Below are 27,230 nucleotides of genomic sequence, written 5' to 3'. Positions count from 1 at the left end.
AGCAGGAAGCCATTGGAAGATTTTAAGCAAGGGAATGATAAAATCAGATTTGCATTTAGAAAAATAATCATTTTGGCTACTGAGTGGGAAGCAGATTGGAAGGGAAGGACCAAGCAAAGATGAGGGAAGAGAGTTACGATGTTGGAATAGATGAGAGATTATGGCATCTGGGACTAGGGTGGTAGCATGTGAAGGTGTAAAGCTTTTGTGTAGTATTAAAATTAATTTGGTATTAATCCCAGCTGGGTTGTGATAAAATGTTAATTGTAATCCTGAGGGAAGCCACTAAGAAAAATAACTAAATATATATACTTATATATATAACTAAATATATGTAACTAAATATTATATATGTATGCCAAGAGAATTAAAGCAGTATCCTAGAAAATATCTTTTTAACACAAAAGAAGGCAGTGATAGAGGAATGAAAAAAGATTTAAGACATATAGAAAAATGACATGTGTAAATCCTGCCATATTATTTATTATATTACATAAAAATGGATCGAATACTTCAATAAAACAGCAGAGATATGCAGGATGCATTTTAAAAAAACATAATCCAGCAATATGCTCTCTATAAAAGACACATTTTAGACTGAAAGATGCAATAGAATAAAAGTAAAGGATGGAAATAATATACCATACAGTTAGAAACAATTGAAGAGCTGGAGTGGCTATACTAATTTTAAACAAAATAGACTTTAAGACAACATTTTTTGCAAGAGGGACATTTGATGATAATGAAAGTGTCAGTTTACTAAGAAGTTATAACAATTATAAATATATATGCACCTAAAAATAGATCCTCAAAATGTATGGTGCAAAAACTGTCTGATTGAAAGGAGAAATAGTTCAATAATAATTGTCGAAGACTTCAGTATCTCACTTTCAATAATGAATGGAATAATTAGGGAGAAGATCAATAATGAAATGGAAAACTTTCACAACACAACAAATGAACTACACCAAATAGATATCTATGGAATACTCCATGTAACAGCAGTAGAGTATGTATTCTTCTCAAATGCACACTGGTTATTCTCCAGAAGAGATCATATGTTAGACCACAACAATAAATTTAAAACGATTGAAATAATACAAAATATGTTCTCTAACCTCAATGGATGAAACTGAATATCAGTAACAAGGATTTTTTTTTTTGAAACTGACAAATATGTGTATATTAACAACATACTCCTAAATAAAAATAGGTGAAAGAAATCAAAAAGAAAACTAGAAAATACTTTGAGGTAAATTAAAACCAAAAACTTAATTTGTCAAAATTTAGGCAATGCAGCTAAAGCAGTTTGTACAAAGTAATTTATAGCTGTAAACACCTATATTAAAAAAGAAAAAAAAGAACTCTAATAAACTAACCTTCTACCTTGAGAAATTAGAATAAGAAGACACTGAACTGAAAGCATGTGGAATGAAGGAAATAATACAAATTAGAGAATAATAAATGAAATAGAGAATAGAAAAATAATAGCAAAAATAAAAGAAACCAAAAGTTAGTTCTTTCAAAAGATGAAGATGTGCTGGCATTAAATAGTGGTGATGGTTGCACAACCATGTAAATAAACCAAAAACCACAGAATGGTACACTTTAAAAGGGTGAATTTTATAGAATGTGAATTATATCTCAACAATTTTTTAAAGAATACAAGAAATAAATATGCTGACTAAAAGTGAAAAAAAAAATACCTTGGTGATGGTGATGCAAGATCAAAAAAGTGGCAAATATTTTAATTTCTGAAGGGAACAGATTCAGATTTCTGTCTTGGTTTAATTCCAGTATTCCCACTCTGTTGCAGAGTTCCCATTCTCCCTGTGACATGAATTTCAGGTTCTTAATCTAAAGTTCTCAAAGTCCATTTATTCTTTTCTCAGTTCTCAATCTTGATTTTTTCACTTTATACGAAACATCTTGAATTGACTTGTTTATTTAGCCAGGTCACACTATTTTTAAAGAAATAGTTGCCTGAGGTGTAATATTCTTCCTACGTCACTGACCCTGAACTATTTTCGGCTTATTTTAAATGTCATTTTAGATGTAGATACATGAAAATGTGGTTTTCAAAATTCTTCTCTTGTAGTCTGTGCTCCACTAGTGGTTTCCTCTCAGCCTTTGTGCAGGTTTGTCACTAACCTATTGCTCCTTATTCCTCAGTGGCCAGTTGCATGTGATGTAGTTTAAACATTCTTCCTACTTGTAGAATAATATTTTTTCTTTCTTTCTGTCAGACATCTCCTGAACCTTTTCCTTTTCAACTAATTTCACAGCATCCATTTCCCATGCCAGTTCCCTTGTGGCAGGCAAGGGCTGGATTAGTATCTTATGGTACCTGTGATAACAGAAATGTTGGGCAGTGTGTACCAAACTGTCATCTATCAAATGTAAGCCCTCCAAAATGTTCTGTGTGGAGAGGGTCTGGGACTAACTAACTTTAGGAAATGCCATTTATGCCTCTGCTTATGGCGGCCCCACTGCTGTGTCCTCTGTCAAAGGCTCGAGTAAGTCCTATGATAAAGAACCTGTTGAAACTGTTTAGCTTCAAGCTCCCCAAACTTTTTGCGAAGGAACCCTCTTTCTGAGTTATGTCAACTCCCATACAGTGGACATATGTTTGTGGAACACAGCGTGGGAAATGTTGACCCTGATGCTCTCTGAGGTTGGCTCCATATAGGGCTCTAGTCTGTTCGTTAGCTGGTGGTGCTTCCCTTAAAAGTCACATGGGCCTGGCATGGCAGGAATGAGGCACTGGACAAGTTACTTTCAGTGGAGGAAAATGGCTGTGTTATTCGGGGTTCTTCAGAGAAACAGAACCAATAGGATGTGTGTGTGCGTGTATAGAGACAGAGGCAGAGAGAGAAATGACTCACATGAATGCGTGGGTTGGCAGGTTCACAATCTGCAGAGCAGGCTGCAGGCTGCAGACCCCGGGAAGGGTGGCATTGTCATCCAGGTCCATGGGCTGACTGCTGACACAGAGAGAAATGACTCACATGAATGCGTGGGTTGGCACAATCTGCAGAGCAGGCTGCAGGCTGCAGACCCAGGGAAGGGCTGGCATTGTCGTCCAGGTCCACGGGCTGACTGCTGACAGAATCCCCTCTTCCTCAGGGAAGGTCAGTCTTTTTTCTCTGTAGTCTTTCAACTGAGCGGGGAAGCCCACTCGTGGTAAGGCGGACAATCTACTTTACTCAAAGCCTATGGACTTGAATGTTAATCTCAGCTAAAAAACACCTTCACAAAAATGTTTAGTATAATGTTTGACCAAGTATCTGTGTAGTGTGGCCCAGCCAAGTAGACACGTGAGACCATTCATCACTGTGGGACAGGCAGTTGTGGTGGTAGTGAACCCTTGGTGGCTATGAGACTCTCAGGAACTGTACCCTGAGGGTATCAGTGGACACTGATACACTGTGCTCAATTTGTCATTTGGCCTTGGCTGCAGCAGTGATGTTTCAAAAGCATTGGCCAGTAGGTCTTACTCATTAAAACATGTTCCGAGATTGCTAACTAGGACGGAGAAGACCATGCCAGGTAATTCTGTGGCATAGGTGTGGTCTGCCATGTTTTCCTCTTGTTGTAACTGACAGAAACTCCTTAGCAATGTAACACATGGAAAAGAAATCAGTATAACCAGGATGAGCTGTGAGCTCACATCTCTAATAAATGGAGGTATTTATTATGCTGGGCTCTGGAGGTGAGAATTTGTGTAAGGCTCTTGTTAAGACAACTGCAGAGAAATGGAAAAAACTCCTCAGCAAGTGACTCTGATGACCTGACAAGGCCCTTCCCACTGACCCACTGGGCAAAATTTGGCTCAGCTACTAATTGGTACAATACACACTGAAAGTGAAAAGACTTCCTCTTTTACTGTCTTCAGCTGTGGAGCACTTAGGCTGTTTTTGCATGAAGTTCGGGTTGCTTTGGGGTCTCCTCCCAGCCCCCTTTTTGGAGGGTGATTAGAGTCTGAGTCGTGCCCTAAACTGCCCTGCCTGATCCTTGATGAAGCTAGAAGGAGTCAGAAGTTAGATTCTTTAAACAATCTTGTTAAAATTGGTTTGAATTTTTTTTTCAGGAAGTTATTTTATGGTAAGCTGGAATTTATCATTGATAAAGGGCTTTTTAAAAAAAGGCAACCGAAAACAGAGCAGGATGTGACAGTATGTGTGTTGCTGTGGAAATCATTGAATGAAAAATTTACTTTCTTCTACACCTACTGATCAGAAAAAAGGGAGGCGATAATAAAGTAGGAACAAAGGCGACAGAGACTCAGAATGTAATTAACAATCATCAGACAAAGTGGCCACCCAAAGAATTTCTCAAGAGGCTGATTCCACAGATGAAATGACTCCGTCCTCTTTGTCCTGCTTCCCTATGATGCAGGTGAATGTGCAGAGGAAACTTGGGCATCAGAAGCTCTGGGAAGACTCTGATCGGAGCTCCCTGCATAGGGTGAGAGGACACTTTGCGAGTCACATAGAAACCAAGTGCTGGTATTGCGGATGGTACCTAAAGGGGCTTTCCATGCCAGGTTGGTTTAAAGTTCAAAAGCCAAAAACAAGGTATTCTTAAGGTATTCCAGCTCCAATAGATTTCAGAATGTGTTATTTAAAAAGTGTTCTATTAATATTTGAGGACATGGCTCACATATAGAATTAATGGACAGATACTTTACCTATTATTGAGAGCAGTTGGCTCTAAAGTGTTTTATGTCTCCAAATCTTATTCTAATTATATATTCCCTTAAATATAGTAATGGGCAAGTATGGGTCATATTTTTGTTCCCTAATAGTGAGCAGTACTTTTTAATTAAAAGTATAATTTGACTTGACTCTGTGTCTGGTGGAAGCATAACCGATGGGATCACCAACTCATAATTTAGAAAGCTCTTTTCGTCTTACCCCAAGTGCAAAGTTTGTATGCATGGTATAATCATCTGGAAAGCTTTGAAAAATCCCAGTGTCCAGACCAATTAAAACAGAATCTAATGAGTGGGGCCCAGGCATCAGTATTTTTATAACTCCTCAGAGGATTCCAGTGTGCAGAGTTAGAACCACAGATCTAAGTGGAAATAAACTCTGTAGAGCTGGTGGACCTAATACTCAGTAGTACGCTCAATAAAAACCCACCTCTGCCCAGCACCTCTCGGTCCTTCTAGTGCTGTGCTGTCCCTTCTGTGGGGCTGAAAGCTCAGGGTCCCTTCTGCCTTCCTTCCAGCAGGCATGCAGATAAATGTTTACTGATCCACTCTCTGGAATTAAAAAAGCCCCGATTTGTAATATTTGCTGATTTCTAAATTCTGTGAATACTCCCAGCATGGTCAATTTCACCCCCCCGCTCCCCCAGCGATATGCTACCACTGAGCATGGGGCTGGCAGGAGAGGTGCCGTCAGCTCTCATGGGCCAGTACAAGTCAGTTCCAGCTACCCATGCCTCCTCCTCCTCAGCTTCAGATCTGCTTGCCTTCTTGGTGCCCATCTCCCTCCCTCAGATACCCTGGTCTCTCTCAGATGGCAGCAAGAGTTTTGAGCCACCAAGATAAATACTTTTCTGCTTGTATGATAGCTGGCTTTTGTGTTTTTTTCTGCTCATACAGCATAATACCTCCTACCACTTAGGGAGGACAGGAAAGCTTTGGAAAACACCAAGGGTCTGTTCCTAAGGCTGGGGATATTTGGGCAGTTGGCCTTCTGGGTTATACTTTATCCTGTGAATCTGACTAAGGTGAATTGCCATAGATCAACTCCTGGGGCCAGAACTGACATGTGAAGATTCTGAACCTGCAGAGTTGAGGACCAGGCTCTGAGTCAGGATAAATCCATCAAGTTAACAGGGAAGCTCTGGGAGGCAGCCTGCCAGCCTTCCAGGGTTGATTCATTCCCACCTCAGTGCAGGTTACATGCCCCAACTTCTCCCTGCTTGTTACAAAGCACTTCCACATGACTTTTCCCCTTGAATTACTCCAACACATCTAGGAAGACCCAGCAGATGCCATCTGCGGGCGAAGAATTCTGCTGACGCTCGGGGAGGTTAAGTGGAGTGACTAACCCAAGCTAGTAAGTGATGGAGGCAGAAATTGAACCCAGAGCTTCTGACCCCAAGTTTCAGTCTCTCACGACACACAGCTTTGATCTGTTGGCCATCTCCACCTGTGCATGGTGCCAGTCAACTTAGACAGAGGGGACTGTGGGGTGAAAAGCATCAGATTTCTGCCTTCTAGTCTTGTGACCCAGCTCTCTACCAGTCTTGCTTTGGAATGTGTACTTCCTGAAAAGAATGTGGTTTAACAGAGAACAGTTTCTGCTTGGTAAATACTGAGGTGGGGTGAAATACAAATGGTTTGTGTGATATGGATGGCTGATGAGCTGTGATTCCAAAAACAGAATCTGGAGCCACCTCTGTTCCGAACGAATCAAATCTAGAAGACACCTGGGACTCCAAGAAGTGGCTGCAGAAATATGGCTTAAAAGCCCAGAAACTGTCATTTTATGATGTTCTTGCTGAGTGCTCCTTCCGCCACGCTGACGGAGTTGTTGATATAAAAACCAAACCTGAGAATGAGTCCACGCAGACAAATGCGGTAAGTGACGAGCATCCTGCAGGGCTATGGCCTTCCCTCAGTGCCCTGGGTGGGTGTGGCCTTCCTGAGACCAGAGCCCAGGGCAGGACCAAGGTTGAAGGTAGCATAGAGGAAACTGAATGGGGTTTTCACGTAGAAGGGTGCCCCTCTGCTTCTCACCATCCGTGGCTCTGAGTTGTGCTTATGGGAGTGGGGATTTAGTCTGAGAATGGTTTCTAGAGATAAGTGAATCATACAATAATTATCCATAAGCCAGGAGCTGGGCTCGTAGAAATTCAGGCATTATGACTCTTAGAATTATTCAACAGTGTGTCAGAAGAGAAGCCCTTTAAGCCCTGATGTTGAATGGAAGAGAGAAATTGCTGGTGAATATGCCCCAAGCAGACATTTCTAGGGTCCTCTTATATTGTCACTGTCTTAAAGATACATCAGTCTAAGGACTGCCAGCCTGTATTTTGTGGATTCATAGTAAATATAAAATCAGATTCTCTAAGGGGTTACAGCCCTAGAAGGGTTGGAAAACTTTTGAAAGCTGTAGTTTCATGGTGCCAGTGGGTCCAAAAGGAATACAGCTTCTCGACTGGCTCACAACGGAAGGATAATGACCTGTTGCAGTGGCTCCTAAACTTTAGTGCAGGAGCCAATGGGTTTGAGGGGGCTGCCAAGAATCTGCATTGATAACAATGCCTAGATGAAGCGAAGCTACTGATCCAAGGGTCACACTTCAAGAAACATTGATGTGTAGAACAGGACACGGAAGACTTTCAGAGCTTAGAATTATGGAAAGACTAGTTTAGAATTCTGGAAAGACTAAAATGTGTCACAATATGAAACAAAAAATTGGGCTGAGAAATATTCTAAATTTGTAAAACTGAAAGAAATCTCTTTTAGAAGATAGTAAAGGCCCAGTTACACACTGTGAAGTGAAAGCTGAAATGCCAGCAACAGAGCAAACAACTGGGAGAGGAAGTCAAGGTCTTTTTCAAATGCAGGCAGCTTTACATATTCCCTAAGGCTCTGATTCAATGTCAAGATTGCCACTGAGATGTCTGTCAATTCAGAGGTGAAAACCCAGTCTCCGACACTCCTTGGGCTATCTGGCCACAGGGCTCCTTATCCTCTGGGGAAGGGCTCTTTCCTTTGGAGTATAACAGCCACATGATGTTGTGTTTTTGCTCTCTCACTGCCATGTGTTGACAAAACTACAAGGAAGAAAATATAAAAATTGAATTAGAAAAATGCAGCACTGACGTAAGACTTGTTTCCTGGTGCAGACACTGGGACACAGAATAATTGCTGCATTACAGGGAAATCTCATTTGTTCGTTTCCTGGCCCAGTACAGTCTTCTGATTTTGTGGACATTATTCAGATATGTCATTAGTTCAGAAAATTATTCATAACTAAATTTTTATTTTTAAAATGCATTAGGCCCTGGATACTGAAAGATATGAATCCCTGTCCATTTGAACATAGCTTACTGTGACAGTGTGGTGGTACACTCAGGCTTATCTCTAATACTGATTTTCTCTTTGTTCTTTCTTGACAGTTTTAAATGAAATTTTATGGGGGCAATTTGACAAATCAGGCTTACAAATGGGAAATTTCACTTCAAATTTCTTGTGCTAACAAATAATAATACACTGAAAGTTGAGAAGTATATAGTACAGCTGCCCTCTTTCACAATGATGAAAAGGGGACCATTTTTTTACTATTTGGGGCCACATATCTGAAACTGGATTTATGACTAAAATTGTGATGTATATAAGGTAGGGAGAAACTGAGGCTGTGAAATAGGTCAAGATCCCTCCCACTGTCTAGGACTCCCTAACCTTTTAACTCTAAAAACTGGTTGGTAGGTATGGATCTAGGAAACTCTACATCTATGACAAAAAAGGCCTTGCTGTGTAGCATTTCTAAGATAAACGACCAGGTGGGAGGAGGAGACAAAAATATATTTCTAATTAGGGCATTTTAGGCAACATCTAGTAACTTAATATTTTGGGGCACCCATGAAGTCTTATTCATGGTTATTTATGCTGCTTGTGTACAAAGCCAGCCCTGATGTTCAAAAAGCCACGCTAGTCTCACTATTTATTCCTCTAACAAATATTTATTGAGCCTTTACTATGTACTAGGCAGTGTGGTTTGGTGGAACGTGCACCAGATTTGGAATGAGAAGACCTGGGTGTGAATGCTATTTCTACCCGTTACTAATTATGGACTAGTGAGCAAATAATTTGACTTGTTTGAGTCTCACTCTCATATCTGTAATGTGAGTGGTGTTAAAGTCCAAATTAAAAAATGCATATCTGAGTACAGTGCCTGGCGCTCAGGAGACGCCCAGTAGACATTACCTTCCTCCTTCCCGTTATTGCAAACATGGTGAATCAGAAATAGACATTTATGGAATGCCCATGTGCTTTAGATAAAAGATGAATATTGGTGCTCTCATGAGAAAAAGTCTTAGGGCCTCAGAGAGGTTAGGCAACTCACCTGCTATCCAAGGTTGAACTCAGCTCTGCTTTGCTCTCACACTGTGCTTTTCTTTATCATTTTGACACTCTCCTGCCTGACATCTGTATTCACATAACTTTCTAGTTGGGAGTGCCCAAGGCACAGCTGGGAGATTCCATGTGATGGGGTTGAGAGTAGGGAGAACTCTCTTGGGTGCTATCCCCGGGAACGGGGTGAGAATGAGAGAGTGGACATCCTTCTCCTTCCATCTTTGCTCTGAGGTGAAGCAGTGGTTCTCTCTCCACTGCCTGGGCCACAGCAGGGCCAGTCTCTTCGTGCCCTCAGCCCTATTCTCACCAGTCACCGCCAGACCCCTAAATCTCATCCCTGAGTGGCTCGGACCTCCCTTCCAAGCCTCCTCCTCTATTCCTCCCTGACTCCTAGAAGCCCTGTACCATGCACTCCAGAGCTAGAAGTCATAAGCAATCCCCCTAGAACCTCAGGTGCTCTGAGATGTTTCCTTCACTTGCTTGTCGGTTCTCTCTCTTGAGAACCCTGGTTTTTCTCCCAGCATCCTGTGGCCCAGAGGTGGCTTCCTTGCTCTTCTTTGCTGTTTCTTGATCCTTCTCCCACCCTCTTCCTATGTCATCAGAAAGTACCACCCACTACACCTCCTGTGGCTGTCACCTACTGAGCCCCAGGTCACCTCTGTCAATCCTTTGTGAAGCCTCCGACAGTAAACTTCTGGCTCACTGTCACTGGCTTCAACTGTTTTAAGTCTTAGTGATGTCAGTCACATGAGGATGGCACATCCCTTACCCTGATCTTTCGTTTCTCCGACATCCTCCAACAACTTTCTCCTCCACTCCATGTCTCCCCTTCCTGTTGTAGGCATACCCTTGGTCTTGTAATCATAACCCACTTCATCGATTCCAAAGATCCACAATCTGACCACTTTTTTTAGGTCATTACTTCCACCAATCTTTCAACCCTGCTGGGATGTAGAATTTGTTTCTATCACCTTTTCTCTGTCTCCTCTATCCTCAGTCCTTCTCGTATGTCCTCAACTATGTTTTCTCTCACATTATTGCACTCCTCTGGCAAAATCTCAACCCTGGTTAAATCTCAACTTACTGCCTTTTCTGCTTTATACCTGTGCAGTTGACTGCAGTGGAAGAAACTGGAGAAAAACACACAGTCACAATGCTTGGTTTCACTTTAAATCCATGACTTCTAACTTCTAACTTTGTGGTGCCCTATAATCTCACTGTGCTCGCCCAATCCACTCAGACTCTCATTTTGCAAGATGTCTACCTTCTTCTTCCTCTTCAAACTTCAACACCTTCACCTCCATGCTCTCTGTCAGCAGGTGACCTTGCCTTCTATTTCACTGAATGTGGAAGTGAACATCTACGAACACCTGCCTCCATCTTACAAATCTCCCATCATCTGCACCTGTATGTTCTACTCTTATTTCTTCTAGGATGGCTATACTGTCCTAGCTTCTGTCCAAGGCCAGCACCTCCATGTGTGCACTGATACCCATTTGGTCCCTCACTTGTTCTTTCTCCCTTTTCTATTCCACATCATCAATATTGCCCTCATCTCCAGACCTTTCCCATCAGCATGCAAACATAGTGTTATTTCTCCCATATTAAAAATACAGCGTTTGACCTCCTGTTGCCTCTGTCTGTACCTCATTAGCCTCGTTTCTCTTCTCCTCTTTAGAATTTAACTCCACATTCCCCCTCTAAAATTCTGTGGTTTCCCCATGTTCTGTTGAACACACTCTAGTCAGGCAAAGGCCCCCCTCCACCAAAACCCACTCATACCTGAATAGCTAAATCCAGGTGTTGATTCTCAGTCTCTTTCTTAGTTGGCCTAGTATCAACATTTGATATAGTTGGTTACTTCCTTGAAGTTTTTTTACTTGCAGAAAATACCTGTCCTGTGTTTCTTCCTACCTCACTGCTATTTTTTCTCAACCTTCTTTGTTACTTCTTTCCCATATCCCCAACCTCTAAATGCCTAAATGCGAAAGTGCCATCCTCAGACCTTGTTTTCATCCACACTCATTGTCTAGGTGTTACCCACTGGATACACTATCTTCTCTGGGGTACAGATGGGATTGTGCATTTCTTTCTGAGCATCATTTGTGACGTCTAGCACAAATAGGTCACATTTGGTCGAACCGACAGTTGAATGAATTTACCATGGGAGTGCGTGCTAAGGGCTGAGTAAATAAGGCAGAGATGGAGATGCCATCTGGAGACTTTTCTTCTTTGTATGGTTTCTGAATGGCTTCTGTTCTTTGCCCTTTCCTTAGGAGACCAAAAAGAAAACAGTCCATGCAAAATACTGTAGCAGATTTATCCACGCTCCTTGGAAGGATGGGAGCTTGGTCCATGTCTGCATCACCAAGGAGAAGTGCACATGGTACAGTGAGAGGATTCACGCAGTCCTGGCCCAGATCCAGAGGAGGTTGGTGTGTTTATGGGAGGGTACAAATGATCTAGTCTCTCTTGAAATTCAAGTCTGCTTGACCTCTTGGTAAAAGCTTAACCAAGAGAAATGGCCAATAAGCGTATTAAGTTAAGTTTGCCACCTGATGGTCTGCCAATGGCCTCTTTGTTAATAACAGAGGGTGCTGTTTGTGTTCAGGTTCCAAGCTGCCTTGGTGCCAGTGCAGACTCTTGAAAACAACAAACAAAGGTTGTGTATCATTGGGGTAGCTAAGGAGAAGGCTGCTGCCCATGTCTTACATTTCTTGTGGGCCACTGGTATATTGAGGCTGTATTACACCTGTCTTCTGTACTCTCGAATATTACATTTCAGGACAGCTTTTACAATGTGAAATATTTGAATACAATGCAAGAATATATATATGTATGTATGTAGTTTAGAAATCAGCTAAAAATAACTTCATGTGATCCCTCTCAACTCTGCTGTTTCATAAAGTGTGGTGATGCTAATGAATCTGGTGTACTAACACTGTGACTTCAACTTTGGCCCCATGAGGATGATCTACCTTCATGCTTTTACCTCCTGATGCCAGGGGACAGCTTTAGACCACAAAGACCAAATCCATTTAGGTGCATGGGCTCTGAGGTCAGATAGAAATGGATTCTAATCCAGCTCTGCCACTTGCTGTGTGACCTGAGACAAGTTAGTTAGTGTTTTTGTGTATCAACTTCCTCATTTATACAGTGGGAATAATAGTGCCATTTATCAATATATTCTATGGATTAGGTGAGATACTAAATCTAATGAGTCTAGGCTAGTACCCAGCCTGCAGTAGCCACTTGGAAATGAGAATTCCCTCCCTCCTTGTGTGTTTTCTGTTACAAAGCCACAAGATGCACAGCCTTGTCTGCCACCATATTAACTTTCCAGAGCCCCAGCTTCTCAGAACCCAGCCAGTAATGAATCACTCAGATAAAGTAAGCTTTGTATCTGGAGTCTCCTTTGTATATACTTTTACAGTTGACTTTTGGGGAGAGTAATTTGGATTTCAGCTCTGGGAAAAAGGATGCTGTTTAAAAGATACTCTACCTGGCAGCTGCTGGGTCTGTTTGACCCCCTCCTCCCACCAGGTGTCAAGGCTCTCTGCGAAGTTTTCTCTCCTCTATTTCCCAGAAGACTTTGTGGCAAACTGGTATCATCTCTCCCTTAAATGTTTGTAGAATTCATCACTGAAGCCTGGAGTTTTTCTTTGTCAGAAAGTTTTTAACTATGTATTCAATTTCTTTAAATGCACATAGAAATTATGTTGGTAATTTATGTCATCTTCATTTTCTAATCAGCTTGGCTAGAGATTGTCCATTTTATCCATCTTTTCAAAGAACCAACTTTTGGTTTTATTTTTTTTCTCTATAGGGTTTTCTTTCTATGTCATTGTTTTTACTCTCATCTTTTTGTTTCCTTTTTCCTCCTTACTTTGGGTTTAAGTTTCTTAAGATGAATGCTTAGATCACCTATTTGAGACTTTTCTTTCTTTCTAATATAAGCATTTAATTTTATAAATTTTCTTCTGATTGCCACTTTAGCCACCTCTCACAAATTTTGATATGTCGTATTTCATTTCATTCAATCCTCTGTATTTGTCCTACAAATTCAAGTTGTCTAGGCCTTGCAGAACTCAACTCAGTTTCAAATAATTTTTTCCTCTGCACTTCCTCCTTCCTCAGGCTTTGCATGTAGCCACACACTTAATTTACATCCTGTCATGGGAGCCTGAGCCTTGATCCCAGAAGCAGTCCTGTTCATACAGCCACCTGATGCTTGGTTGTTATAGGGAGCTGGGGTTGCTTGATACTGTCCATAAGCTTCAGAAATGTGCTGGCATCACTGGCTAGACTGCATTCAACAGGGCTGGGAGAGCAAATGGCCTGAGTCAGGGCTGAGGGCTTCATACTCTCAGATGACTGGCGGTAATTTACTTTTGGCTTCAAAACCCAGTACTGAATTGATTTTTCTGTCCTATTGATTTTCCTAGTTTTGTTTTACTTAGATTGATGATGGACAGTGGAGGGGGGCTGATGAGACAGCCAGCCTAAATATAGGATTTTCCACAGAAACCCCTGAAAGTGAGTAATCGACTCACAGAAGATTGTGTGTAAACAATACAAAACAGACCTGGCCTCCATACACGTATCATTCAGTTCTTAGGAAGATGCTCTTGTTGCCATTGGCTTTATCCATTCACTTGCAACCTATTTCCTGCCTAGGATTAAATGGCTACAGGATGGGAGTCAAATCCTTTTTGGAAGAGTGCGGAACGATTGCATCTATGTCCTTGTTGATACGTCTCACTCAATGAAAGACAAATTGGTCTTCGTGAAGGACAAGATTATCCAGTTCATACAGGTTAGATGGAGCCATCAGTTCATGCATTTGTGGGCCTGTGTGTATCATGGGTACATCTCCACCATGGTCAAGGGAGAGGCACAGGCGAGTTTTGCACACAGAAGTCCACAGGAAAGCCATTTAGGGGAAAGCTCCCTCCTGCCGTTAGAGAACCTTCAGTTCTCCTTTGAAAGCAGAGCTCTCTTCAGCAGATCCCTTCTATTAACTCATGCATTGCTTAGGGAATTTCTCTGTCCATTGCTTCAGGTTTTCTTTCTTCTGAAGTCTGCTGTGTGCACACACTTCCATGGTTTGCCAGATATGTATCAGCTCAGCGTTTGAATGTGAACTTCAGCATTTATGAGGGTGCTGTGTGCCCTGGCCCCAGCACTGAGGTGTGGGAGGGGGGCAGGCTGGTGATTAGGAGTGTCCCCTTCTTACTGCACCTGTGCTGCCTCTGAGTTGTGGGTCCTGAAGCCACGGCCCACATTTCCTAACTTCGAGTTTCCACACCCAGAAGCGGGGATCGCCGGTGGTGCTGATGTGAGTATTAACCACAGAAAATAATCGTGGGGAGTGTTGACAACTACAAAACACAGCTTCTAATTTGGTAGACCTCTGCTGGAGAAATATGGGCTCTTGGAAGGCAAGTGAATAGATATGTAACGGAATAATGGCCTCACCAAAACGAGGGTGACCTAAATGTGACACTGTGTTGGGTTTCCTTTCCTTTAAGCATGTTGGATTTAGTGTGCATATTTGGTATACCATCAATATCAGCATTAAAGACATTAATGTCATTATATATATAAACTTATATGTATATGTGATATATATAATATATACTTATACATATTTACACTTGTTAAGATTTAGTATCCAAACTGTGTGTAAATTTTACTTAAATGCCTTTTGTACTAGAAAAGACTTTCTCTATTGAATGTAATTTTTAGCTTCTAGACTGAAAACATATCATAGTGATTTAAATTTATCAAAACATCACCTGTCATAAAATTTTCTTTCATTTGAGTGGTTTTATGGTTAAATAATAATTGTCTCTTATAGGAACAGCTGAAATATAAAAAGAAATTCAATTTTGTGCAGTTTGATGCTCAAGCAGTTGCTTGGCAGGAAAAACTTGTTGAAATTGATGAAGATAATTTGAAAGGGGCTCAGTCATGGGTGAGAGACATTAAGGTAAGATGGAAGGGGGTCTGGGAGAAGCAGTTTGACTTGATCGCCTGCTGAGGTTGTCATGGCAGAGAAATTCTTGAGGAAGTGCTCTGAGCCCCAAGCATGGTGGTAGCTTCACACAGAAGCTCATTTGTTTACAAAGGTTACATTAATCCACTCCCCTTAGTGTTTTAACTGCTCCTCCCACAGGTGTGGAGGCTTTGCTTTTCCCTTTTTCTTTCCCCAGCTGTCCCTAAGGGCGCCATGTTCAAGCCTTCTCCCCTCTTCCCCACCACACACAGATTAAGGCTTTTGTTTTGCAGGGGAGACAGGAAGGGCCTCTGTGGAGATGTATGTGTTGCTCTCTCACTGTCCTGCATCATGAAGGGGACTCCCTGGGACTCTCCCTCTTTTCTGTGAGCGCCCTGTGGGGCCTGTGGTGGCAAAGCCTTGGAGAGAATGCAGACTCCTTTCTAGTCGTGGTCTCCGGGCTTTTACCTGTCACCAGTGTACACCTGGGCGGCCTCTACCAGTTCACCAGTTACCCCAGCCAAACTCTCCTTATGAGTGTCTGGCTATGTCCTGCCCAGGAAGCCATCACTTGCATTACGCCAGATTCTGCAGGTGCCCGTCTCCCCCATATTTGGGGCCAGTTGGTTACCCCGTGACCTGAGCACTCCGATGGGTGTAATAGCAGTTACGTGCTTGCTGACTTGCTGGCTTTCTTTTTATCGTGAGTTTCAGAGTAACATTCTTGCCAGTGCTCTGCATCTCTGAGCAGAAACTGCAGTAGGAGTTTTTAAAATTTGCAGTTTCTTTGCTATACATGCAGATAGCTAGTGATATCACCTTCGTGTCTGCCGAATTCTGGGTGTCACGAGTCAATCCTGGTTTGACACAAACCTGATCCCTGCCAGGGTGTACTCAGGCTGCGTGGTTAAGCTGTGCTGACAGCTGAGCGAGCAGTAACTGAGTTAGTGCTTCACACAGAAATACACAAAGATAAAATTGCATGAAGAGCTCTGCCATCAGGACAGGAAGTCCATAGTCTTGGCTTCCTGAGACCGTCAGAGGCTCATGGCACACCAAGGTTTGGCTTCCTGGAATTACTGGGCTTAAATTATTATCTCAATATAATGTTAATTTACCTTTTATTTCACAAGTACTTTTTTTGGGGGAAGCAGAAAATAAATAACACTTGTTTGAGGTCTTTTTTGAGATTCAAGTGTGTGCTTGGCTTCTCTTTCTCTGTCTTCCCTATAGATTGGAAGTTCCACAAACACTCTAAACGCCTTGCAGCTTGCTTTTGCTGATAAAGAAACACAAGCCATCTACCTTCTGACAGATGGCAGACCCGATCAGGTACTTATCAAAGTTGGGGACAAAGAGGAACTCACCAGTGTTCTGAAAGTCAATGCTGAGAATGGTTTTGGGGACCAGAATGGTTTGGGGGAACTTTCAGTTGCTGTCAAAAAGCCGTTGGGAGATATTTCCTTGGCTGAGGGACCCAGAACTGAAGTGAGAAAATATACAGAGGAATCCCTTTGTTTCTCCCCTGAAACACTGAGGAGAATTTATGTGACCATGAATGTCATCTGGTTAGTGTGACACATGCCTGCAGGCCTGGAAACCAACCCCATGTAAGGAGATCTCCGCCTTCCAATGAAGACTGGTTTATATTTTATTATAGACTAAGAGTGAGAAGACTCTTTTTGATTTTTTTCCTTTGGAGATTCTGAATCTAAACATGTCACTGCACAACGTCCTTGGTTTTACCCCTAATTTTAACTTAGTAATCATTTAAACAAAAGCAGGCCTTTCTAGTGGAATGTTCTTTGTTTTGTTTAGCCTGACTGGAAAATATTTGAAAAGTTTTGGTGGTGTCTGTTCATCTTCTTTTGAGCTTTGTGAATGGAAAACTAATGCACTGAGCATTATATAAATACACAGACTTGCAGGCCAGTACAATGTGAATTAACTGCCAAAGTGAATTAGTACCAACTTGTTTCCTTCATCGTGAGGTGTTTGCTTGTGAAGACTGCTAGGCAATTAGTATAAAATATATTCTGTGTCCAACGGTTTAGGGCTTAAACAGCAAAGCAATTGGATTTTACTGCAGCATTAGATTTATTATGACAGACAAATTCTATGTAAAATGAAATTTTATTCGGAATGATTTTTTTTTACCAATCTCACAGTACTTTCTCTGTGGAAGCAATGTATTGTGCCCTGCTCATGTTCTGTGTGTGGTGTCAAGGTTTGAGGCTACAGAGGTGAATAATATCCCTGCCTTAGGGAAGGTGACATTGGAGAATGTGCTAGATATATGGTTAACTCTCACATGATGTGGGGAGTGGGCTTGCTTATGCCATGAGATGTTTCAGAGCACAGAGTGATGAATTCTGCTGTGCATGAAGGAGAGATGACAGGCCGTTTCCACTGAGGAGGGAACATTTCAGCTGTGTCTGGAACGGGGAGAAAGAATTTTCCAAACAGAGGCGATTACTGGTATCCTGGGCAGAAGGAACAGAGAAGCTGCTCTGAGAAACAGCCTGAGAGCAGGGCAATGATGGAGAAGTGTCAGGGCAGAGGCTCGAAGGCTAGGCTGGGGGAGACTGTGAGGTCCTTGAATACCACATGGAAAGAGCAGGCTTCCCCACAGTGGGGACTCTCCAAGAAGCAGATGGTCTCATACATCTGTATTTTATAACTCTGCCTCCTTAGTGCCAGGGAAAGACTAGATCTGGTAAGGGCCCACCTTGGATAGCAGCAACAGAAATGGAGACAAGAAAACTCTTCAGAGATGAGATAATAGAAGTAGCCTCCAAGGACTTGGTGACCAATTTGGCAGGGGAAAGAGGGCAGCATGAGAAGAGGTGGGAGCAAGGGAGAAAAAGGGGTCAAGATGACTGATTTTTGGTTATAATGATTATGTTATTAACTTGTTTAAATTCAAAGAAGGAGCAGGTTTGGAGGTTGCTGGTGGGGGAAGCTGGGCTTGAGCACCTGCAGTCCACAGATGTCAGAAGCCCCAGAAATCTGAGGCTGGCATTTGGGGCGGATGTGGGCTGGAGATTCTAATTTGAAAGTCATCTGGACAAGGGGTCTTTTTCTATTTAATAAACTCTTACTGAGTTTATTGCAATTTATAAAATCTAGACAAGTGTACAAACATAAGGAAGAAGAAAACTTAAATCATTCATAATTCAATTTTGTGTTTGCTTTTTAAAAAAATCTCATATGCATAAGGTTTGTTTCATGAGAAATGTTTCGGAAACATTCTTAATGACTGCATCATATTCCATTATATAGATTTCATGAAACTTCTGTCTTAAAAACTAAATTTTTATTTAATTTTAGGGTAGTAATACATTTTCATTGTACAAATTACAAAGGTACAAAAGGCTATATAGGGAAAATTCTCCCTCCCATCTTCTGTTTACTCATGAAGAGGCAACGTATATTACCAGTTCCTTGTATCTTCTTTCAGAGATAGTTTGTTTGCAAGCAGATATGTGTGTGTGTGTGTGTGTGTGTGTGTGTATCTCCTTTTAAAATATACAAATGGTAGCAAGTTACACACAAAATTCTAACCTTTAATAATAAAACAATATAACTTGGAGGTTGCTTAATATCATTTCATAAAATGCCTCCTCAGCTTTGATAGCTGCCTACTATTCCATCACACAGCTATTTAGCCATTCATTCTGTAGATGGACATTTTGATTGTTTTCTATCTTTCTGTTATAGACAATGTTGCACAAGTAACTGTGCACATATAGTATCTTGTACATGAGTATATCTAAGAAGTAGACTCAGTCAAAAGGCATATGTTTTGATAGATACTGGCAAAGAGCTTCCGGAGGGGATGCACTGGTGACACTCCTGCTCTCAGGGTATTGAGAAGGCACAGTCTTTCCAGAACTAATTCACAAGACGGTTGTGAGGACTGACCAGGATATTATACCCCAACAGAGTGCCCAGAACACAGAAGGACACTTAATGGCCCTTCATTCACTCCATGGGAGGCACATTGACAATGGCTGTCTGAGGCTGGAGACTGCTCTTTTTGTGATGATCTTAGGAAGCCACATCAAGGTCCAGCGCCCCACTCTGCAGAATCCTGGTTGTCAGGATGTTCTACTCATGGCTTCCGACTCCAGTACTTTAAATGCTCTATGCATAGCCTAGTACTTAAGAGTATGGACTCTAAGCTTCGGTGCCCCGAAAGCTGAGTTATTGGTTAGCCAAATCTTTCTCTCTGATCGTTTTCCCCACCAAACTGTGACCCCACAGAGGGAAAGGGCTGTGATATTGGTCTCTCGCTGTCTGGTAGTATTGGCTTTGCTCCCTGAATTGGATTGACACCTTTCAAAGAAGCCACTCACTTCTATGTAGGGAATTACAAGTTGAGGATTTCACTATCTGTAGTAAACACTAAGGGTTTTTACATCTTATTTTTTTGTTCTCTTCTCTCTTCTCATCTCCCATTCCCTCCCTCAAAATTTATCATTTCAGCCACCTGAAATGGTGATAGACCAAGTCAAGATTTTTCAGAAAATTCCTATTTACACCATCTCCTTCAGTTACAATGATGAGATTGCAAATGGCTTTTTGAAAGAGCTTGCTTCCTTGACTGGAGGAGAGTTTCGTTCTTACAATTTTGGCTTCAAAGATCCCTGTCCTATAGAGCCTGTTCAGGTAAGAGCTTGATAAACTGAGAATAATGTTTGCTTAATTGAACGTTTGAGGCTGGAGGCCCATGGACAAGTACGTTAGTTGTAAAAACAATAGCCACACAGACAATTAAGTTGAGCAAGTGAATCACTTAGAAATGAGTGTACCAGTGTTTCTCAAAATGTGGTCAAATGACCACCTGAGCTAGGACATTTGTGAAAATGCAGATTCCTGGGTCCCACTTCAGAGCTATAAATTGGGCTTTAGGCCTAGAGACCCAAAAATCTTAATATATTTTGTTTTTCTTCTAAGCTTTTTTATGGTGGAAAGTTTCAAATATATACAAAAGTGGAAGAGTATATGTACCCCCATGTACTCATCAGTCAAAGTCTACAGTTATCAACATTTGGCCAAAATTCAGGAATCTGTATTTTTAACATGCCTCTCAGGAGGTCCATATATGGCATTTGTTAACCACTGCCATTTATAGACATTTGTAAGAAACTTTCAAAAAATCCAGGTGATAGTGTATTGTGTCCTGTCTTCTTAGACTATATAATAACCATGTGACCCTCTGATAAAGCAGTTTTTTCTAATGAGCTAATGAGAGAAAGGAAATCAGATTCTTTTCTCTAATCCTCCAGTCTTGGCCTGAGGCTATGCATTTCAAGAGTGCCCTTCTAGTGAATGTGTTTTTCATCTTATTGTCTGTCCTGCAAGGTGACTTTAAATCCAGGACAAGTCAGGGTACTGATCAGTGCTTACATGTGAGGGAACTACTGGAATCTAGGCTTGGATCATTCCAGAGGGTTGCAGGGAAGTGTGCTCTGAGCTCACTCAGAGCTGGGAATAGTGACTACTCCCATAAGCTAGACTAGAAACCTTATAATCCCATAGGCATTGGGTAGAGTATGCAGAAGGGTCTTACCTCAGTACTGGGAACAACCTAATATGGCTACAGTTCTGCCTAGAAAATCTTAAATGGAAGACCTAAAAGGATCAAACTGTTGCCAAGGAACTTAACTGCATCCCTGAACAAACCTTAAGAATAATTATAGGAAAGCAAAAATATCCACCACCTAACAAAGTAAACCTGAAATTTTCTGGCATCCAACCAAATAATACCAGGTATGCAAAGAAGCATGAAAATACAGACCTATAATGAGGAAAAAATTCAAATAGAAAAATTAAAACATACATATAACTGCCTCAGATGTTAGTGTGAGCACATTAAAAGTTATTGCAATTGTATTTGATATGCTCCAAAAGTTAGGGAGAGACATAGAAGATAACAAGTGAGATACAAATCAAACTTCTGGAGGTGTAAACTATGATGTATGAGATGAAGAATGCATGGAATCTGATGAACAGATCAGACAGTGCAGAACAAAAGATTGGTGAACTGCAAGGCACCATAGAAACTATCCAAAATGTGACAAAGAGAAGAAAGAGAATCCAAACCAAAACAAACAAAAAGCCAGGCATCAACAAGCTGTAGAAAATTTTCAAGTAGCTTAATAAATTTGTCATTGAAGCAACAGTGGCCAGAAATTTTCCAAATTAGATTAAAACTGTAAACCTGTAGATCAAAAAGTCAATGAATCCCAAGCATAAGAAACATGAAGAAAACCACACCAAGTCACATCAGAATTGAACTTCTCAGAAGCAGTGACAAAGAGAAATCTTAAAATAGGGAGCAAGAAAACTTATTCTGCAGAGGAACACAGTCAAGGAAGGCAGCCAGTTTCTTATCAGAAAAAAATGCAAGAGAAAACACGGTAGAGTGACATTTTTAAAGTTGAAAGAAAAAGACTGTCATTGTAGAATCTATACACAGTGAAAATATCTTTTGAAAAGAAATGTGAAATAAAGACTTTTAAATATATATAAAACAAAAAATTCATCACCAACAAACTTGTAGTACAAGAAATGTTAAAGGGAGTACTTTAGGCAGAAGGAAAATCATACCGCGTGGAAATACAGATTGACATTAAAGAATAAAATGCAAAGGATTTGGTAACTGCATGGGTAAATATTTAAGTTTTTTTCCTTGTTTTCTAAGTCTAATTATAAGATAAATTGCTGGAGGGATGTCTAGTCCCAGCAATAACAGAGTAGCTCCATTCCTCCTAGGTCCTCCGTCTTGGCTAAAAAGTCCTGGACATAACACAACAAATAAGCATAAGAAGACTCTGAATGATGGAAAAAAAGTAGGTGGGATGCCTGGAGACCTCTGGACTTAAGGAATGACATGGCAGTGACTCCTCTGGATTTTGTTACTGTTTCCCGTGTATCCTAGATAGGGTACAACAGAAGCCTCCAACCTCATCTTTAAAAGGCACAGACAAAAAAAAAATCATTCAAGAAAAGTCTGTTTCCCCTAGCCAAAGGACCAGGAAAATGTTGGCCTAAACATAGTAAACTTTTTGGCACTATCTGCCCTACTCCACCCATACATCAAGGGAACAACCACACCCCTTTCCCTGGGAGTTCAATGGAGCTGAGCAAGAAGCTGGTCTTCCACGCCGCTCCCCTGCCCCATGGAAATAAGTGACGATGATCTGATCCCCCAGCTGAGTGGTATTCGTGTAGCTGACCAGAGAGCCGAACTTCCATTCCCCACGTGGTGGAAGCAGATGGTGATGCTCTGAGTTCTCTGCTGGAATCATCAGTAGGACTGAGTGGAAAGCTGATTCTCTAAACCCCACTAGGCATTACAACAAATCTGAACTAATTTAAAATAATTGAAATCACATAGAGTTTGTTCTCTGACCATGGTGGAATCAAACTGGACATTAATAATGGAAAGGCAGCAGGAAAATGTCTAAACACATGGAATTTAAACAACAGAGCCCTAAATAATTCAGAGGTCAAAGAGGAAGTCTCAAAGGAAATAAAAAATATTTAAAACCGAATGAAAACAAAAACACCATATATCAAACTATGGAGGATGAAGTTAAAATAGCATTGGGAGTAACGTTTATAGCCCTAAATGCTTATGTTGGAAACAAGGAAAGGTATTTAATCAACAGTCTGAGTTTCTGCCCCAAGAAACTAGAGCAAGAAGAGAAAAATAGACCCAAAGCAAGCAGGGGGAAGGAAACAATGAATAAAAGAGCATAAATCAATGAAATTGAAAAATAGAAAAATAATAGAGAAAATTAGTGAGACAAAAACCTCTTCCTTTGGAGAAAAAAACCTTAAGAACTGATAAAACCTTTGGAAGGCTGACAAAGACAAAATGAGCATTCACAAAGGACTAATATCAGAAATGAAATAGAGGACATCACAATAGATCTTGGAGTCATTAAAAAGATAATAAACACAATGGACAACTTTGCATTCATAAAGTTGATAACTTAGAAAAAACGGATCACTCCCACAAAACCCACAAACTACCAAAACTCAACCAAGATAAAATGGACCATGTGAATAGCACTAAAATCATTAAATAAATTACATTCATAATTTTTAAACTTCTGAAAAAGAGATACCCAGACTGAGATGGCTCTGTGGGGAATTTTACTAAATAATCAAAGAATAACTAAACTGATTTATTTCAAGAAATAAGAGGAATCACTTCATAATGCATTTTACGAGGCTCCCAAACCAGATAGACAGTATAAAAAGAAAGAAATCTACATACCAATCTCCCTCATAAACAGAGATGCAAAAAGCCTCAATAAAATATTAGTAATCTGAATCCAGCCATACATTAAAAGAATTATACTTCATGACCAAGGGGGATTTATTTTGGATACACAAGGCTGGTTAAACGTTAGAAAATCAATGAATGTAATCCAGCATATCAACAGGCTAAAGAAGAGAAAACATATGGCTACATCAATTGTGCAGAAAAAAACCTTGACCAAATCCAACACCCATTTATGATAAAAACTCTTGGCAACATAAGAATAGAGGGCAACTTTTTCATCGTATGTCATCCTAACACCTACAGCTAAAGTCATACTTAATAGTTAAAGATTGATTAATTTCCTCCTAAGATCAAGAAAGAAATGGGCATCCATTCTAATCACTCTCACTCAGAATATTACCAGAAGCTTTACCCATGGCAACAAGACAACAAAAGAAATAAAAAGCATACAAATTGGAAAGGAAGAAATAGAACTGTCACTTTTTCAGGTAATGTATTGTTTACATAGGAACCCCAAGAGATCCACACCAAAAAACTTTGTCAAGCTATTAAGTTAGTTCAGCAAGGTCACTGGTTATAAGATCACTACATAAAATTTAATCACATTTTGATAAAGTAACAATGAACTTGCAGAAGTCAAAATTGAATAGTCAATATCATTTATAATTGCTTGAAAGAAAATGAAATACTTAGGTATATACTTTAAAATATGTACAGGGTTTTTATGCTGAAACTTTAAAAATGCAGAAGTAAGAAATCAAAGACACAACATATTAGAGATGTCAGTTCCCCCCTTATTTGATCTATAGATTTAATTTAATTTCTATCAAAATCACAGAAAAGTTGTTTATAGATATAGTTAAATTTTATATGGCAAGACATAGGACCTAGAAAAGCTTAAACAATCTTGACAAAGAAGAATAAACTGGGAATAAAGCTTACTCTGTAGCTGTATTAAGACAGTATGGCTTCGGGAGAGGAATAGACATATAGACCAATGGACGATAATGTAGAATCCAGAAATACACTCACATGGTATGCCAAACTGATTTTTGACAAAGATGTAAAAACAATTCAGTGGAAGAAGGAGAGACTTTTCAACAAGTGGTTGGAGCATTTGGACATTCATAGGCAAGATAATAAAGCTCAACCTGTATCTCTCCCTTCATGCAATATTAACTCAAAATGGATCATGAATTTAATGTAAAACATGAAACTATAAAACTTATAAAAAGAAATATGGGAAAAAGTCTTGAGGACCTTAGGCTAGGCAAAGAATATTTAGTCTTGACACCAAAAGCATGATTCATGAAAGAAAATATTGATAAATTGGGTCTCATTAAATTAAAACCTTTTTTTGTGTGTGCAAGAGCCTGTTAAAAGGATGGAAAGACAGGCTACAGACCTGGAGAATATATCTACAAACAACATATCTGAAAAAGGCCTAGAATCTAGACTGTATGAAGAACTCTCAAAACTCAACAGTAAAAACCAAACCATCCAATCAGAAAATAAGACAAAACACATGCACATGCATTTCACTGAAGAGGATATACAGATAGCAAGTAAACATATGAAAAGATGTTCTACATCATTAGCCATTAGGGAAATACAAATTAAACTGCCATGAGGTATGGCTAAAATAAAAAATTAGAATGGCTGAAATAAAAAATTGTGACAAAATTTAGTGCTGGCAAGGATGAGGAGAAACTTAATACATTGCTGGTGGCAATGTAAAGTGTCACAGCCATTCTAGAGAAGTTTGGCAGTTTTCTTAACAACTAATATTTAATTACTGTATGGCTCAATACTTATTCTTTTAGGCATGTTTCAGAGAGTGAAAACTTATATTCACATAAAAGCCTGTATTTGAATGTTCATAGCTGCTTTGTTTGTGTTAGACAGAAACCAAAAACAACCCAGGTGTCCTTAAACAGATGACTGGTTAAACCAATTGTTGTATGTCCATATCCTGGAGTATTACTCAGTAATAAAAGGAATGAATCATTGATACATGCAACATCTTGTATGATTTTCCAGGTAATTATGCTGAAGGAAAAAGCCAGTCCCTAAAACTCAGATACTATATGATTCCACTTGTATGACATTTTTGAAATGACAAATTTTTATAAATAGAGAACGGATTAGTGGTTGCTAAGGTTTAGGAAGGATGTGGGAAGGGTGGAGGGAGGCGGCTATGGTTGTAGAAGAGCAACACGAGCCCTCTTGTGAAGATGAAACTGCTGCTCTGTATTTTGACTGATGGTGGATGTACAGACCTACACAGGTGAGAACACTATATACAACTAAATAAACACACAAACTAAGACAGGTAAAACTGAGGACATTGGAATAAGACTGGTGGGTTGATCAACTTTATTATTCTTGTTATGATATTATATTATTGATTTCAAGGTATTACTAGCAGAGGAAAGTGGGTGAAGAGTATATGGGCTTTATGTTATTTATTACAAATGCATGTGAATCTACAGTTATCTGAAAATAAAAGTTTAATTTTAAAAAGACAAAGACAATTTACTGGTAATGCAAAAAATAATAATAAATTTAACATCTAAGATTAAATGATAAATTACTCAAAAGACACAAATTACCAAAAACTCTCTCAAGAAGAAATAAATAACTTGACAACCCTACATCTATTCAACAAATTGAATTTGTACTTAAAAACATTTTTGCAAAGAAGACTCCAGCACCAGATGACTTACTGCTGATTTGTATCAATTATTTAAAGGAGAAAATATTATCAATTCTATACAAACTCTTCCAGAAAATTGAAAGGAGGGAATACTTCCCAACTCATTCTATGAGGCTAACACTAACCTGATACTAAAACCTCACAAACACATTGTAAAAAAATTATAGGCTAATATCCCTCATGTACATAGATGCAAAAATTCTCAACAGAATTTGTAAAAAATATAAATAAAAATATATATAATTGGGGCAATTAACCATATTAGCATACTAAAAAAACTTTGTAGTCATTTAACTTTACGCAGAAAATGCCTTGACAAAATCCAACATGCATTTCTAATAGAGACTGTTAGTGAAGTACGACCAGAACAGACTTCCTCAATCTGCTAAATGGCATCTGTGAAAAATCTACACCTAACATCATACTTTAATGGTAAAAGAGTGTATGCTTTTCCCTAACAGCAAGAAAATGAAAGGATGTTTGCTTTTGCCATGCCTGTTTAACAGTGTAAGGGAGGTTCTAGTTAGTACAAGAAAACAGGGTGTGGGAGGGTGGGTGGGGGAAGGCATATAGATTGGAAATAATGCAGTGAAACTGTATTTTCATTCAACATGTTTATCTATGTAGAAAATTCAGTGGGATATACAAAAAAAGCTACTAAAACTAATAAGTGAATTTAGCAAGATTGTAGGATGCAAGGTTAACAAACAAACATGAATTTCGTTTCTACATATTTACAAAAGACAATGAAAAATTGAAATAAAATCATTTACAATCACATCAAAAATATGAAATATGTAGGAACAAATCTATCACAATATATGGAAGGCCTGTATACTGAAAATTACAAAACATTGCTGCTGACATTTCTTATTTATGGGTCAGAAGACACAGCAATATTAATATATCTATTCTCTTTCAGTCGATCTGTAGACTCATCGAAATCCCAATCAAAATGCCAGCAGGCTTTTTTTGTAAAAATTTACAAACTGACTCTATGAAGTTCAAAGGATTTGGAAGAGAAAAAGAAAGTTGATGACTAACACTACCTGATTTCAAGACTTATAAAGCTTTAGTAATCAAAAAACTGTGATATTAATATAAAGATATAGAT

General features: G+C 39.8%; 1 protein-coding gene across 1 annotated transcript in view; it reads left to right on the top strand.

The window, feature by feature from the left end:
- Nucleotides 1-27,230, top strand: part of VWA3B (von Willebrand factor A domain containing 3B) — a 136,800-nt gene that overhangs the window by 58,635 nt on the left and 50,935 nt on the right. Inside the window, 6 exon segments of the mRNA XM_025045043.1 lie at nucleotides 6,399-6,595; nucleotides 11,377-11,531; nucleotides 13,778-13,916; nucleotides 14,961-15,092; nucleotides 16,332-16,430; nucleotides 19,587-19,769. Of these exon segments, the coding sequence (XP_024900811.1) occupies nucleotides 6,399-6,595; nucleotides 11,377-11,531; nucleotides 13,778-13,916; nucleotides 14,961-15,092; nucleotides 16,332-16,430; nucleotides 19,587-19,769 (905 nt within the window).

Source organism: Pteropus alecto, unplaced genomic scaffold, assembly GCF_000325575.1.
Source record: "Pteropus alecto unplaced genomic scaffold, ASM32557v1 scaffold223, whole genome shotgun sequence".
In the NCBI taxonomy this organism is placed as follows: domain Eukaryota; kingdom Metazoa; phylum Chordata; class Mammalia; order Chiroptera; family Pteropodidae; genus Pteropus; species Pteropus alecto.
The sequence above is the reverse complement of the archived record's forward strand: the minus strand, read 5'-3'. Positions and strand labels throughout refer to the sequence as shown.